This window comes from Eretmochelys imbricata, chromosome 7 (assembly GCF_965152235.1).
Source record: "Eretmochelys imbricata isolate rEreImb1 chromosome 7, rEreImb1.hap1, whole genome shotgun sequence".
Taxonomy (NCBI): domain Eukaryota; kingdom Metazoa; phylum Chordata; order Testudines; family Cheloniidae; genus Eretmochelys; species Eretmochelys imbricata.
In genome coordinates this window covers 103,519,667-103,533,543 of record NC_135578.1, presented here as the reverse complement: position 1 = coordinate 103,533,543, position 13,877 = coordinate 103,519,667, and the positions used below count along the sequence as shown (strand labels likewise).

Genomic DNA, 13,877 nt, shown 5'->3' with positions numbered 1-13,877 from the left:
TTGACTAATCTTTTAAATCACCATTAATGTAATCGCAATTGCATTATAATAGGGAAAATAACGTGCACCCAGGGCCATATCCTTAGCTGGTGTTGTTCTGATGATATGTATAAAGCTGACTTTTTAGAAACTTTCACTTGTTAATGAAAAGGAGCTTCTCATGCCTTTGTTCTGTGCAACCTTGAGCTAAGGTTAATGCTTCAAGAATTGTACTGAAGACGTTGCTTTGTATAAGGGTTTCTTCTTTAATCTGGCTTACCTAGAGAAGCTGTAGCTTTTCCTACAACATACACTGATTTGGTATTCCATTTTTCTTGTAGAGAATTTCTCCAGGCTGTAAAACATTACATTATGTGTAAGCATTTGGCAATAAAGCATAAACACTAGAGTATTTGGACTTCTGCCCAAAAGATTGCTTATTTATCTTGAGAAATCTGTGAGCACACCAAAATACTAATAACCAATACTACACTATAAATGTCAGCAATTCTATGTGTACAAAATAAAGATTTTAAATCAGATATATGGTTCACTCTAAAAACAGTCTATAACATGCTTCAAAAAGCTTTGGTTGAACAAAAACTGTTTTCAATTACTTGTGTTAAGTAGTATTTTTAATGGATACTTGCATGGTACCAGATCAACTGTAACTTGTAATGCTCATTTATATTTTGACATTAACTAGGAATAAAAACTCAGTTAAACTTGCAGAAGAAAAAGAATTCCAAAGCAAAAAGTGCATGATAAACTGATGAATTTCAAATTGCGCAATAAGGATATCCAGTATAGATTCAGTCATAAAACTGAAAGCTTAGACATAGAATAAATCCAAGATTTCATGCCAACAAATCAAAGAATGGTAAATAAATCCTATATTCATGCACTGGAATACTTCAGTATACAGCTCTATTATTTTATAAAAATAAGAAGACAAATGTATACGCTGATTGTGCTTTGAATAAAAAGAAAAAGAGATCTATCAATATGGAAAAAAAATATCCTAGAGAAGCAGACCCCAAAATAAAATGGCTAGGAAATAGCTTTTCTTTCTAAATATGTTAGTTAAATTATAGCTTCACACTGAGCAATGTTGTTCGGCTCCAGCCTCCTCGTCCCAATTCCTGAAAAACTGATTGAGCAGAGATAGATCTGATAGGTCTCCTATTATAATGCCTTACATAAAACAACAGTACAGACTCACATGAAATATATTGAGTTCATTTCTGCCCTTCAGTATTTTTAAAAAACGGCTTAATAGAAATAGAAAAGATCCAGAGAGAGTTGTGCAAAAAAAAAAAAAAATAATAATAATAATAATAATCAGAAGAAAGGAAAGCCTTCCATATAAGGTGATATTGAAAAGATTGGGACTGATTAGCTTACACAGGAGTCCGAATAAAAGGAGACATGTTTGATGCTACACACCTTGTATTCAGACCCTACACACTATTGTAACAATCTTTGTACAAATATCTTTGTGAGGTTTCATTTCAAAACTAATAACACACTGATCATTAACATTTTTGCATGATGTATGCACAGAGTGTGTACAAAAAGTTATGAATATATGCTGGAAATATGACTAAAGTGTGTTTAAACCAAGTATGTCGAGGGAGATGGTAAACAGGTCTGCCTTAGACAAAGGAATGTGTATTTGATTCTCTGACCAGCCTGTTCTTCAGGCAAAGACAATGAAGGTCCACTTTTACATATTAGGTAAACAAAGCTGTTAAACTAACAAGACGGGGAAGAAAGAGCATGGAGCTTCCTTTATGACCAGACTTCATGTTGCCTTCCTTGTAGTTTGAAAAAACTTTATTTTGAGGGGTAACCCTCAGAATAATTCATTTAAAAGGTTTATTAGTCTATCAAGACAGGGTCTGAACCTCAAGTGATTAGCAATTGAATTAACTGATTGTATACAATATTACTATATTATAGAAGTGTATAGAGTGAGGTCTTTTTATGAAACCCCATGACACAACAGTGATTAATATCAATGTGAACTGTATGTGTTAACAGTACAAAAGAAATTATGGATACTCATTGATATTAGGCTTTCCTGTCTGTGACCAAAGGGAGAAACATCCTTTTCCCCAGATAGGAATGCAGACAGCTGTCTACCTGTCTCCAATTAAATTATGCAAGGTGTGACCAGATATACTGGAAGTTCTATTTACCTAGATATCAGCAAGAGGAAGGGAAGACCACAGGAAACGAAAAACAGCATGAGGTCATCCTGCCTCTTGAAACAAGTTAATTGAATTTTGGAAAATATAAGCAAGGGCAGAAGTCATCTTTGGCATCCATCACTAGACAGACAGAAGGGAACAGCGCTCTTGCAAGCTGAGAACATGGATCCTTCCACCAAAGATGGGGGGGGGTGGGAGGAAGGAAGGGTGGAAGTCTCTGGAAACTGAATATAGGTGAGAAACCATGTTGAACAAGGCCTGTACCTTTCTAGATTAAGTTTTAGACTTTTAGCTGTGTGTTTGCACTTTTATTTGCTTGTAACCCTTTCTAACTTTATTCATTTACTTGGCATCACTTGGCCAACGTCCTATGTTAATAAATTTGTTTTATTTTTACTATAAACCAACTTAAGGTGTTGCGTTTAAATGGAAAGGTGTATTTACCTCATTTAAGTAAATAAGCTGTGATGTGATTTTGTGTCTTCAAAGAAATAAGAAAGTTTGTTTGTTCCTCTAAATTGTCCTGGAGAGGGCTGGACAGTGCACAGCACATGGGTCTGGGAAAATTTGGGATTGGAAGTGTGTTGGGGTCACCTTGCTGGTTGTAACCAAGGCTGGCGGAAGCCAGAAAGGGGCTGTAATCAGGCTGCTGGGATCAGAGCTGCTGAACCAGGGCTGTCTAGAACACAGACACTTCAGGGTGTGACCTGCATTCTTGTAGGCTGGCTGCGAGTATACCAGAGTGGGAGCTACAGTAGTAAAGCATTGTAAGACGCACAGTTTGCAGGGCAAATAGTGATACAACCCCCTCACTTCTCTGGACTGCACCCTGACTGATAACATGATAGAGGTATATGTAATTATTTAAAATATGTATGTATTCCAGTAGTGCTCAAAAGCCCGAATCAGAATCGGGGCCCAACTGTAATAAGTATTGTACAAATACAAATAAAGATATGGTCTTTTCCCAAAAAAACTTAAAATCTAAGATGCTAATCCTGCAAACATTTAAACACAGGAACAGTTTCACTGAGCTGGTACTACTTACATGTGTAAAATTACTCATGTACATGTTTGCATGATCAAAGCCTAAATATGGAGAAGGTCAGGTGTTTCTAATTACCCTTGCTCATAATACAAGAACAAGGGGGATATAATTTGAAATGAAAAGATAAATACATTTAAAACTTGTGAAAGGAAATACTTTTTAAACAGTACATACTTAACCTGTGGAACTCATTGCCAGAAGATAAAACATTGAGTTCTAGAGTTTAGTATGATTTTAAAAAAGGATAAGATTGTTCTCATTAACTATAAAACTATCAGAGTTATGTTAATGGGAAGGGATATCCACTCCACACAAGGCCTGAAGGGGTTAAGGTGGCGAGGTGGGCCAGTTAAACACATAGGCGGCACCTGGAGGAGGTGGCAAGGACTAATTAGAAATGAGGCTGAGCTGGACAGGAACAAACTGGGTCTGTATAAAGCCCAGAAGCTGAGGGCAGATGGGGGATATAGAGAGTGAGGCGACAGTCACTCTCAGGGTAGGGTAAGGTAGGATGTAGCCCAGGGATACAGCAGTAAGGTTCAGGACTGTGCAGACCTTGACAGCTTGTTGTAGGGTCCCTGGGCTGGAACCCAATATAGAGGGAGGGCCTGGGTTCCCCTACCAGCTGCTGGAGAAGTGGCACTGTTAAGGGGTAGTGAATGGGAAGGCTGCCTGGGACAGTGAGACCAGAGAGACTCTGATACCCGGGAAGGGGAATACTAAAGTGACCTGGCTGGAGGGCCAAGCCACAAAGGGAGAGCAGTTGAGTCCTGAGAGACTGAGGCACAGAGAGAGTGATGGAGTGACACTGCAGGAAGGGGAGTTGGCCTGGCAGAGCTAATCCGCAGGAGTGAGTAGAGCACCCCAGGACAGTTAGATAAAAATATTAAAGGGTATATATCCTTGTTCTATGGAGAGTAAATCAATTATTAACTGTCTGGGAATAGAAAGAAACTCTCTCTATATGCAGGCTATTCAATAATTGTCCATTTATATGCTTTCTTGCACCTTCCTCTGAAGCACCTTGTACTAGCCACTGTTAAAGCCAGAATACCCAACTAGACAGACTATTGATCTAATCTGATATGACAATTTCTATATAATGTTCCACAAGACTTTTCCACCCAACCTGGTACATTGCTGTTTATTCATTACCATTTGTTCACTGTCTTTTCGCTACTTTTCAATCCACATGACAGATTTTATATTCAAGATTTGAAAAAACTGTTTCAAGTAAGATTTCATGAGAATCATACATGCATGACGATGGGGATGGCCAGTTTCTAGTGGGCTAGAGAGTTTTCAGCAAACTCCTATGTACAGTCCCAGAATACACCTTTATATATTAAAAACTGAAACAGATTCCTTAGTTGGTGCTTACTATTGTCCTAGCATTACTAAGAAGAATAACTTTCATTCACTTCATGGGAAAAAATGAAGTCTAATTAGAGTTATTTGCACTCAGTTATTTTTGTTATAATAACTAGAAAAATATTATTATGGGGGGGAACAAACAAACAAAATCTCTACATGTGAAAGCTCACCTAAGCATAAAGCAGCATGGTGCCTTTAAATATTCAAAGTCAATTATTAGATATTTTTTTTTAAATATACCCATACATGCACACTAAGTAGCTTCTGGTGGGCGAGAGAATGAAATTTATAAAACTTCATTTAAAAAGACAGAACCAAAGATATAAATCTGCACTTACCTTCATTTTTACTATTCTCTCCCAAACATAACTTGGCAGCTTCTACTGCTCTTGGACTGGTAAAAATTAAACCCTCATAACTATCTGGATGAGAGAGCTACCAAAAAACAATTTAGAAAATATATTTAGATAAACTCTGGGAAGTTCAAAAAACATACAGTAAATGTTACAATTTTACAATATGAAAATTACAGTCCAAAGTGTCAAATATTTTGATCACTTAATAAAAGTAGCAGAAATATTAATGAGATTTATAACACTGAATTCAGGTTAACTCAAACTTTCACACAAGACCACGTTAATTCTGAAATCTGAATATAGGAACAGACATAAATTCTTCTCACCAGACTGGAATGTGAGAAAAGTATATGATGGATTTAAAATTCTTACAGGGGAAGCTAATAATTATTGTTAGCAGTAACTCAGAAAGTATCATGAGGGCAGGTGCTTGCCTCACTGCCAAGGTGAAGAATAGTTCAGATTACTGACTGTCTATGCAAAAAACAACACCAACCAAAAAATTTCTGGTGGACCCTAATAATTGTAGGCCTTGTCTGAACAAAGTAACAGATTACAAATTTAAACTCAGCATTTCAGTAACTATCCCTGGATATTTGTAAGAACAAGGAAAACACAGAACTATGTATCTCAAATTTTAAACAAAATAATTTTTAAAATGGTAGAGAGAACATCAAGTGTGCAATTTTGTGGGTGCAGCACAAAATTTGAAGCCCAGGGCAAGACAGCTGTTAAAGACACTTTTTCCCCCTTCTGGTTCTAGCGTAATGGGGGGCTGAAAAGTACTGGTCACTTTTGAAAATCTCGCTTCTTTATTTAGGCTTTTGCATGGGAGCTTTTGGGTGCTGAGCTCTTTTCAAAACCTGGCATTAAAAGTGTAAAATACTCATCTTATATAGGAGTACAGGGCAATTGTTTAAGATACTTTTTAACAACTAAGCGCCCAATCCTGAAAATGGCTCTGTATGGAACCTATTGCAGGCGTATAACCCTAATATAGAACACACAAATAACAAATATTCAAATAATGTGGGAAAACTTCTTTAGCATAAATACCATTTTCTATCATCTCAGTTATATGATTTCTTTACATATGATAAAATAAAAATTAGGACTGTCGGATGTCTGAGGCTTATAGATAAATTTGGGTTAGCAATCAGAGATCATATAAAGATCTACAACACAAAATGCTAATAACAAACGCATGTATATTGCGTACTCTGAGAATAAAAAGGGATAGGATTTAAATACTGGCCCCACTAAAGTCCATGACAAAATTCCCATTTACTTCAGTGAAACCAGGATTTCACCAAAGCTGTTTGTTTCATTTAACCTCCTCATAAAGTGTATTTAATACTACTGAAGCTGCGAAGAAAGCACTAGCTTAGGGCTTTTTCAAGTAGAATATAACTGGGATCACCCATGCCTCATAACCCTGGCTGGGTATATTAGATTCATAACTGGCCAACTCATTCACTGCTAATTAGTTTGTATCATAGTAAGGGGTTTGTTTTTTTCAAGTCTTTAGTTCTGCAGCTGCAGGATATGGTAAAGTATGTGTAAGTGCAGAACTTGTGCTAATGAGCTGCCCCACAGTAACTTCCATAAACATTCAGAAAACACACTGTGCATGTACAGCAAGCATTTGGAACTAGAGGTGCTGCAGCCTCAATATGTTCATTGACAGTAAGATCACTTGCCTGGCGCTAGAGAAATTCTCACACAGCTAGGGATGACCCTCAGCAACCTGGTTTCCCAAACTTTAAAACAATTGTAATTTAAAAATATCTTTGCCTCCAGCCCAGGGGCAGAGGAGAGGGAAGGAGAAATCCCCCTTGTCAAACTGAGAGCTATATAACCAGAACATCCATCACGAGTCTCCTTTCATTGTTTTCTTTGAACCAGCTAGCATTTAAAGCTCTCTTCAGCTGACTAACAGGCCCTGCCAGAGTTCAGATGGGGAACAGATGTGAATACTGTCTAAGCCTGAGCATGATTTCTCAAAGCACATTGAAAGAGCTATTCTATAGAAAAAGGCTCTGTATTTAATGCATTCACTAAGACTTAAGTGACAGTAACATAATGTATACAGGACCAATACACTCCTTCCATATGGTTTTTCATCATTTTCAACTCTGCTGCTCAGTTTAAGCTACTCACTCTACTGCAACTTTATACATTTGTGACAGGGTGCAGCCTGGGACTGTGGGACCCCTGTGCCCCCTTAACTCTCAAGCCTGGGCTATCCCTCACAGTGCTTTGCTAGTGACAACCAGCAAACCCCTCCAGGCACTATCACTCAGCACAACCACATGTGGAGCCCCACACCCAGCTAGATTGCATGAATGCTCCCAGAGCCACTCATGAATCACAAAGAGAAAGGCACCTGGCAAATCCCCCCCAGCTCCCAGCCTTGTACCCCAGGAATATACCGTCTTGCACTGTTTAGACCCTTTCTTGAGCAATGTAAGTGTATTAATTGGTTCACCACTTCATCAATGGAAAGTGGAAATACATCAGCCTGTAAACCTGTGCCGATTTATCAAGCACTTCAGGCAAACTCAATGGTAAAGATAAACAGTAAAACAAGTTTATTAATTATAAAAGATTATAAGTGATAGGCAAAAAGTCAGAGTGGTTACCATAAGAAAAGAAAATACAAGCACGTAATCTAAACTCTCAATTCTATTAGACTGGGCAACATCTAGATTAAGCAGTTTTTCTCACCTCACTGGATATTACAGTTCATATGACAAAGGTTTCACCCTTGAAACCTAGGCCAGTTTCCTCTGTTGGAATCTTCAGTCTTCTAAGTGTCTTTCTTTGCTGCTTGCAGCATAGGTGCAGGGAGGAGAGAGGGCAAAGCATGGGGCCCCTGTGTTCTGTTTTATACCCTTAATCCATGTGCTTGGAGAACACTAATCCAGCCATGTCGGTGGGCATTGCTGAGTCCCCAGGCAAGGTTAAGTAATTCCCCTGGTGTGGCCTTGTGCAAGTGAGCCATTGAATTGTAACTGCCTTGCCTGACAATGGCTGTTGATGGTTGTTGGATACCCGCCCGGGCTTTGGTTATCCCCTCCTTGTCTTTGGGGAGCTAGTATCTGGACGCTTCCCAAACCCACAGCATATTTTAGTGACAATCATACAACACAATTCTCATAACTTCATATGCATTGATGATATACATATTTAGATGGAACAGTGGGTTTCAGAAGATCATAACCTTTCCTCTGATACCTCACGTGGCATGCTTTATATGCAATATCACAATTATATATAGATGATGAATCTGCGGGCTACAGGGTGCTCCTCGAGGTACAGAGTGTCACAACATTTTAGATGTAAACTCTCATAATGTATAAGTCTAAATCCAGCATCAGGTTGGAAAACTATGAAGCCGTATTTCAAAGTTTCAGGGTAACTGCAGCTACATTTCTCCATCCATGCTCCCTCAAGGGTTTCTGGCTTCCAGCCATCACCTCTCCTGGATGGAAACCAGTGTCTCACTCCTTTCTGACCTGGGGGTTTTAAGGCTGAACAGCTCCCAGCTTTATATTGCAATACCTCAGTAAGCCAGTCTGCCTAAAAGGTCAGTGCCTGTCCTTTGCTTCCTCTTTGAGGGATATGGCCAGTGTACTGCCAGCACTTACAAATTACCCCACAGCTCCTTCTAAGGCAGTACATTTATTATTAAGGTAAAATCATCACAAAGAAAACATATAAAAACAACAACAAAAAGAACGTACACACATGCTACAAAGTTTACCAGGGTCACCCCCAATTTCAACATAGGTCACTGGTAATGTCAGTCCTTCAAACCTGACAACTAGGTTTTCCACATGGGTGCAAGTTCAGTCTTTAGATCAAGAACCAGAATGAAGGCCCTGAGTTATTTTAAGATGGGGCTGTTTATCCAAAAGTACTTTCTTGTCTGTTGGCCTCTGGAAAATCCAGTTAGAACCAGAATATGCAAGCCTCCCTTGGTGGTAGTACCTTTCTGGAGGTGTTATAAACTGAATGATTGGTGCTGATCATCCCTTACTGATTTCAGTTCCTGAAGGAGCCGTGGTAACCCTCACCTCTCGGAAAGCATACAGTCTCTGGCCCAGAGAGGTACCATTCATACATTTAATACAAAAGGGTCTCCCAAAGATATTGCAGAAAGTTGCCTATCTGCCTCAAGTATATTGAAAAGTGGATTCCTTCTGCATGAGATGATCCTCTAATTTAACGAATGCATTCTAAGGGGAGTCTTCCTCTGTGGGATGAACAGCTCTTCCAATGTGTTTCAGAACTCATGCCCAGATGTTTTCCACTTTATTTTTATCCATTCCTCAAGAACTTTCCCCTTAAGTACTTCACCACAGCCAGAACTTAACCAATTTTACAGAATAAAGTAAAAGACTGAGTTTTAGCTCTAGCTTTTGAAAACTTTTTGGCTGTCATTAGGGATTCAGGGGCTTTGTTACAAAGAGGTGGTTTCCATTACAGTTTAATTAAAAAGTTTATATTTGTTTTTTAGTTTTAATAATCATGTAACAGGCCCAGGTGCTTGGCAACTGACTCAATAAGAATTTCTAAACAAACATCAGAGTAGAGGGTTTAAAAAAATACAGGAAAGAAAATCCATTTTATGAGAATGAACTGAAAATTTTGAAGTTGTTTCTAGCTTGCAGGGTTCAAAACGGATCCATTTCTCACTCCCCTCCCCACAAATTTTCAGGAAATACCTTTTAAAAAATGTCTGAATATTTGTTTTCCTCCTCTCACTTTTTGCCACCAGGTGCCATAAAATAAATTATGTGCATTTGTCATTAACTTTTCTTTTTTCCTAACCTTTGAAAAGTTGTAAAATAGCGAAAGAAAAAATGAAACTAATTCTGCCACAGTAATTATTCAAACGTCTCCAGTTTTTGAAGAGTCTGAATTTTCATTTTTCCTTTTGCCACTCTAGCTTCTCCAAGATAAAGAAGTTTTAAAAAGTTATAGTGGCTAAGGGAAAAATGAAAAAGTGACACTCTCCCTCCCCCAAAAACCTAGCTATGATTAATTTAATGACAGAATGGAGGGGCAAGAGGGAGCAACAATGAATAATTAAAATTTTTGAAACTTTCAATTTCAACAAAAAAATAAAGTAAAACAGAAAATCTTAAAAAAAACCCAAAAGCTTTTTGTGAAAGTTTTCAGTTTAGGAAAAGGACCATCTTTTGTCCGCAAAACGTTTCAAAACGAAAAATGTCAACCAGCCCTACTAAACACATTTCTTTTCTGTTTCTTTCTCCAGCTCACATGGTCCTTCTCTCCTCTCTCAAGTTCATAAAATCCCAATTATTTAGAGCATTCTGTGGAACACACCATTGGGCACCCGTCAGGTAGGGAAACTAGAACAGAAAACACTGTCCTTAGAATCTAGGCGACAGGTGGTTCATATCATACAAACAAGTTCTTACGAAGGCCTATCTTTTTCTTGCATAAATCCACCTTCCTACATATACCTTCCCTTATGTAAATCCTAGTGTTACAGCACACTATGCTGTAGGCAGGAGCATAGAAGAAAGCACAGTCAGATCTTGACAAACAGAGGTCACTGATGAGCAGCTCAAACCACTAAGTGTGCCGTCCCCTTGCCCAGTGGTTTTCAACCAGGGGCCAGGGTGCCCTGGGGGGGGCCGCAAGCTGGTTTCAGGGGGTCCACCAAGCAGGGCCGGCATTAGACTTGCTGGGACCCAGGGCAGAAAGCCAAAGACCCACCACATGGGGCTGAAGCCCGGGGCCCCAAGTCCCACAACCCAGGGCTGGGGCTGAAGCCGAAGCCCGAGCAACTTAGCTTTGTAGGGCCGAAGGCAACTGACCTGCTCGTTACCCCCTAATGCTGGTCATGGCTTTTACATACAGTAAAATAGTTGTTGTGGGCCATGGAGTTTTTATAGCATGTTGGGGTGGAGGCTCAGAAAGAAAAAGGTTGAGAACCCCTGTCCTAGCCCCTGCTCATTTGGAGAGCAAGAAAGAGAGTTCTAAATTCAAGCCTGTTTTCTAACTAGGCAGCAGATACACTTCCATGGCAAAGTTTTCTAGGCAACTGACCTAGGATTATAGTCACTGCAAGACTGGATATAGCTCATCCCAGCTGAATCTGTCAGGTTAGTTACATGAGAAGGGACTACATCATCTAAGGATGTCAGGGAGACAAGTTTGGTATGCTCAGTGAAGTTCTTCACCATCGTTAGTAGCAGCTTTTTGGTCCAATTAGGCAATGAGGGATGAGACTAAAAAGGTATATACCTAAGGAGGGGACTGGAGTTGTGGAAAAGTTCTTTAACTCCCTATCAATTCAGGAGAGAAACAGCAATACAGATAGCAGTGAGAAGGTATTATTGAATCAGGATTAGTCTTTGTAGTTTGGCAGTCATAGGGCATAATTTCTCCAACAGGACTACTACAAGGTTGAAAGCTTACCTTTTCAAAGAAAGTCTGAAGAGACATAAATTCAAATGACAAAACAGGGATTAAAGCTGCTTCAAATCCGTATAATCCTAATTCCTATGGATAAAAGTATATCTAGTCATTGGAATGCATCACAAATAGTGTCTATTTATATTTATAAGAATGGGCTATTTGGCAACAGAATTATTCAACTACTTTTCTGAACTAAAATCCAAAACTATCTATGGAATTTTCGGGGTTTTTTTTGTTGATTAATTTAGTGCTGCTGAAAGATATTGTACTTACAGCCCTGGAGACTGAGGTCCTCTATTTATCCATTAAACAGGTACAATATAAGCCAGGGATGGGCAAACTTTTTGGCCTGAGGGCCACATCTGGGAATAGAAATTGTATGGTGGGCTATGAATGCTGACAAAAATGGGGTTGGAGTGTGGGAGGGGCAAGGGCTCTGGGGTGGGGCCAAAAATGAGGAGTTCAGGGTGCGAGAGGGGGCTCTGGGCTGGGGTGGGGGGTTTGAGTGCAGACAGGGGTGCAGACTCTAGTTGGGGTGTGGGATCTGGGGTGGGGCTCGGAATGAGGAGTTTGGGGTGTAGTAGGGTGCTATGGGCTAGGACTGAGGGGTTCAGAGGGTGGGAGGGGGATCAGGGCTGGGGCAGGGGGTTGGGAAGAGGCTCAGGAGTGCAGGCTCCAGGCAGCACTTACCTCAAGCGGCTCCCAGAAGCAGCAGCATGTCCCTTCTCCAGCTCCTACGCCGAGGCACAGCCAGGCGGCTCTGCATGTTGCCCCATCCGCAGGCACCACCCCTGCAGCTCCCATTGGAGCACCGGAGGGGGCCATTGGAACAGGGCCATTGGAGCATGTAGGAGCCAGAGAGGGGTCATGCCGCTACTTCCGGGAGCCACATGGAGCGGCCCCGACCCTCCTGCAGCGCCGAAGCGGGGAAAGCCCCAGACCCCAGTCCCCAGCGGGAGCTTGAGGGCCAGTTTAAAATGGCTGATGGGCTGGATCCAGCCGGCGGGCCGTAGTTTGCCCACCCCTGATATAAGCGGTCTCTCACTACTGATGTGCCTTACTACTAAGGGCCCAATCCTGCAAATTGTTACATGTATATGAAGTTCATTAAAGCCAGTGGGACTATCTGCACAAGTAAGAACTGCCCACATGAATATGGTTTGCAGAGATAAGGCCAATTATAGGGGTAAAAGGTATTTAAGAATCCATTTATGTTCTTGGACTCTCACTGGAGACTGCTAACAATTGTTTGTAACAATTACAAAATACTGTAATCCTAATTCTGATCTATATGAAAGCAAACTGATATTTAGTCATTTACGCAGTTTAAAACTAACTTCAATAACAATGGATGATTACTCAGCTAAGAACATTAACTGTCATATCTAAAACTACTCTTTGTAATAATGCAAATTACACTGGAAAGTTAGTTTTCTCAATGGATACTAACATCTGAAACACTTTTTCCTAGTTTTGTAACACCCAATCACATTAAACTTGTTTAATTGCTAATTATTATTATTATTAATTTAATAGTGAAACAAGGCAAGGGATAGCTTCCCCCACCCTTATGTTACTTACTTGAATATATGGATCTGGACCTGAGTCTCTGTCTTTGGGGTCCTTCAGTAACAGAACTTTCATTGTTTACCAAAAATGGCCACAGATCACTGAAACACAACAAAGAAATATCTAAATTAGATCTAGAGGAATTCTCTCTGTACAATGCCAGTAAAAGTTATGCATCACAAGAAACAGGATAATTGACAGATGCACTACCGTTTACACAATGAGTAAGCAATTAACGAACATTCTCTGGGAGTGAACACCCACCCTGATAAGGCCAGCAAAAAGCATGTTGGTTTTTAATGATACCACTTACAGAGAAACAAACGACAGTGAAAACCAACAAAAAGAAAGAACTTTGAAAGAAAACACTTTTAAAAAGGAATAATGATTTCAGTAACATATTAACATAGTAATATAATGAGCATCCTCTGACAGCTTTGCTATTCTATTCTATATTGGTTCTTATACTGACCTCATCACATGGTATTTGAGCCCCTCCTCTGGGCTTGCAAGTAGAGGCTGGGCCCTGTCCCACTCTGGAGCCACAAACACAGGAGGAGCTGACAGCCGGTGTGAGTTCCCCACCTTCCCACGGGCAGTGGGACTCAGGCTTCCAGCTTCAGCCCCGGGTGGCAGGCAGCAAGCTTCGGCCACGTGGCGGCAGCGTCTGGAAACTGGGGTTCAGGCTCACCACCTGCCTCATTACCTCTGGCCCCCGCTGCCTCTCTCGGCCCCTGACCCATCCACCCCATCACCCCTGCCCCCAATGCCTCACTACCCACCATCCTATCCAAGGCTTAATTTGTCCCCTGGCTTGCCAGGGCTGTGTAAGTCTGCTGTGAAAAGTGATATTTGTATGTTTGTTAATATCACTTTTCACTG

General features: G+C 40.3%; 1 protein-coding gene across 7 annotated transcripts in view; it reads right to left on the bottom strand.

Moving 5' to 3' along the window:
- Positions 1–13,877, bottom strand: part of UROS (uroporphyrinogen III synthase) — a 36,967-nt gene that overhangs the window by 18,395 nt on the left and 4,695 nt on the right. Inside the window, exons 1-5 of one of the 7 annotated variants that reach the window (XM_077822913.1) lie at positions 13,468–13,678; positions 13,008–13,096; positions 11,427–11,510; positions 4,953–5,049; positions 260–334 (exon numbers count right to left, since the gene is read on the bottom strand). In XM_077822913.1, the coding sequence (XP_077679039.1) occupies positions 260–334; positions 4,953–5,049; positions 11,427–11,510; positions 13,008–13,070 (319 nt within the window). In that variant the 5' untranslated portion in view covers positions 13,071–13,096; positions 13,468–13,678. Of the gene's footprint in view, positions 1–259; positions 335–4,952; positions 5,050–11,426; positions 11,511–11,699; positions 11,981–12,116; positions 12,461–13,007; positions 13,212–13,467; positions 13,679–13,877 lie in introns of those variants that run through there. The other 6 variants (XM_077822912.1, XM_077822915.1, XM_077822911.1 and 3 more) reach the window with 6 other exon arrangements.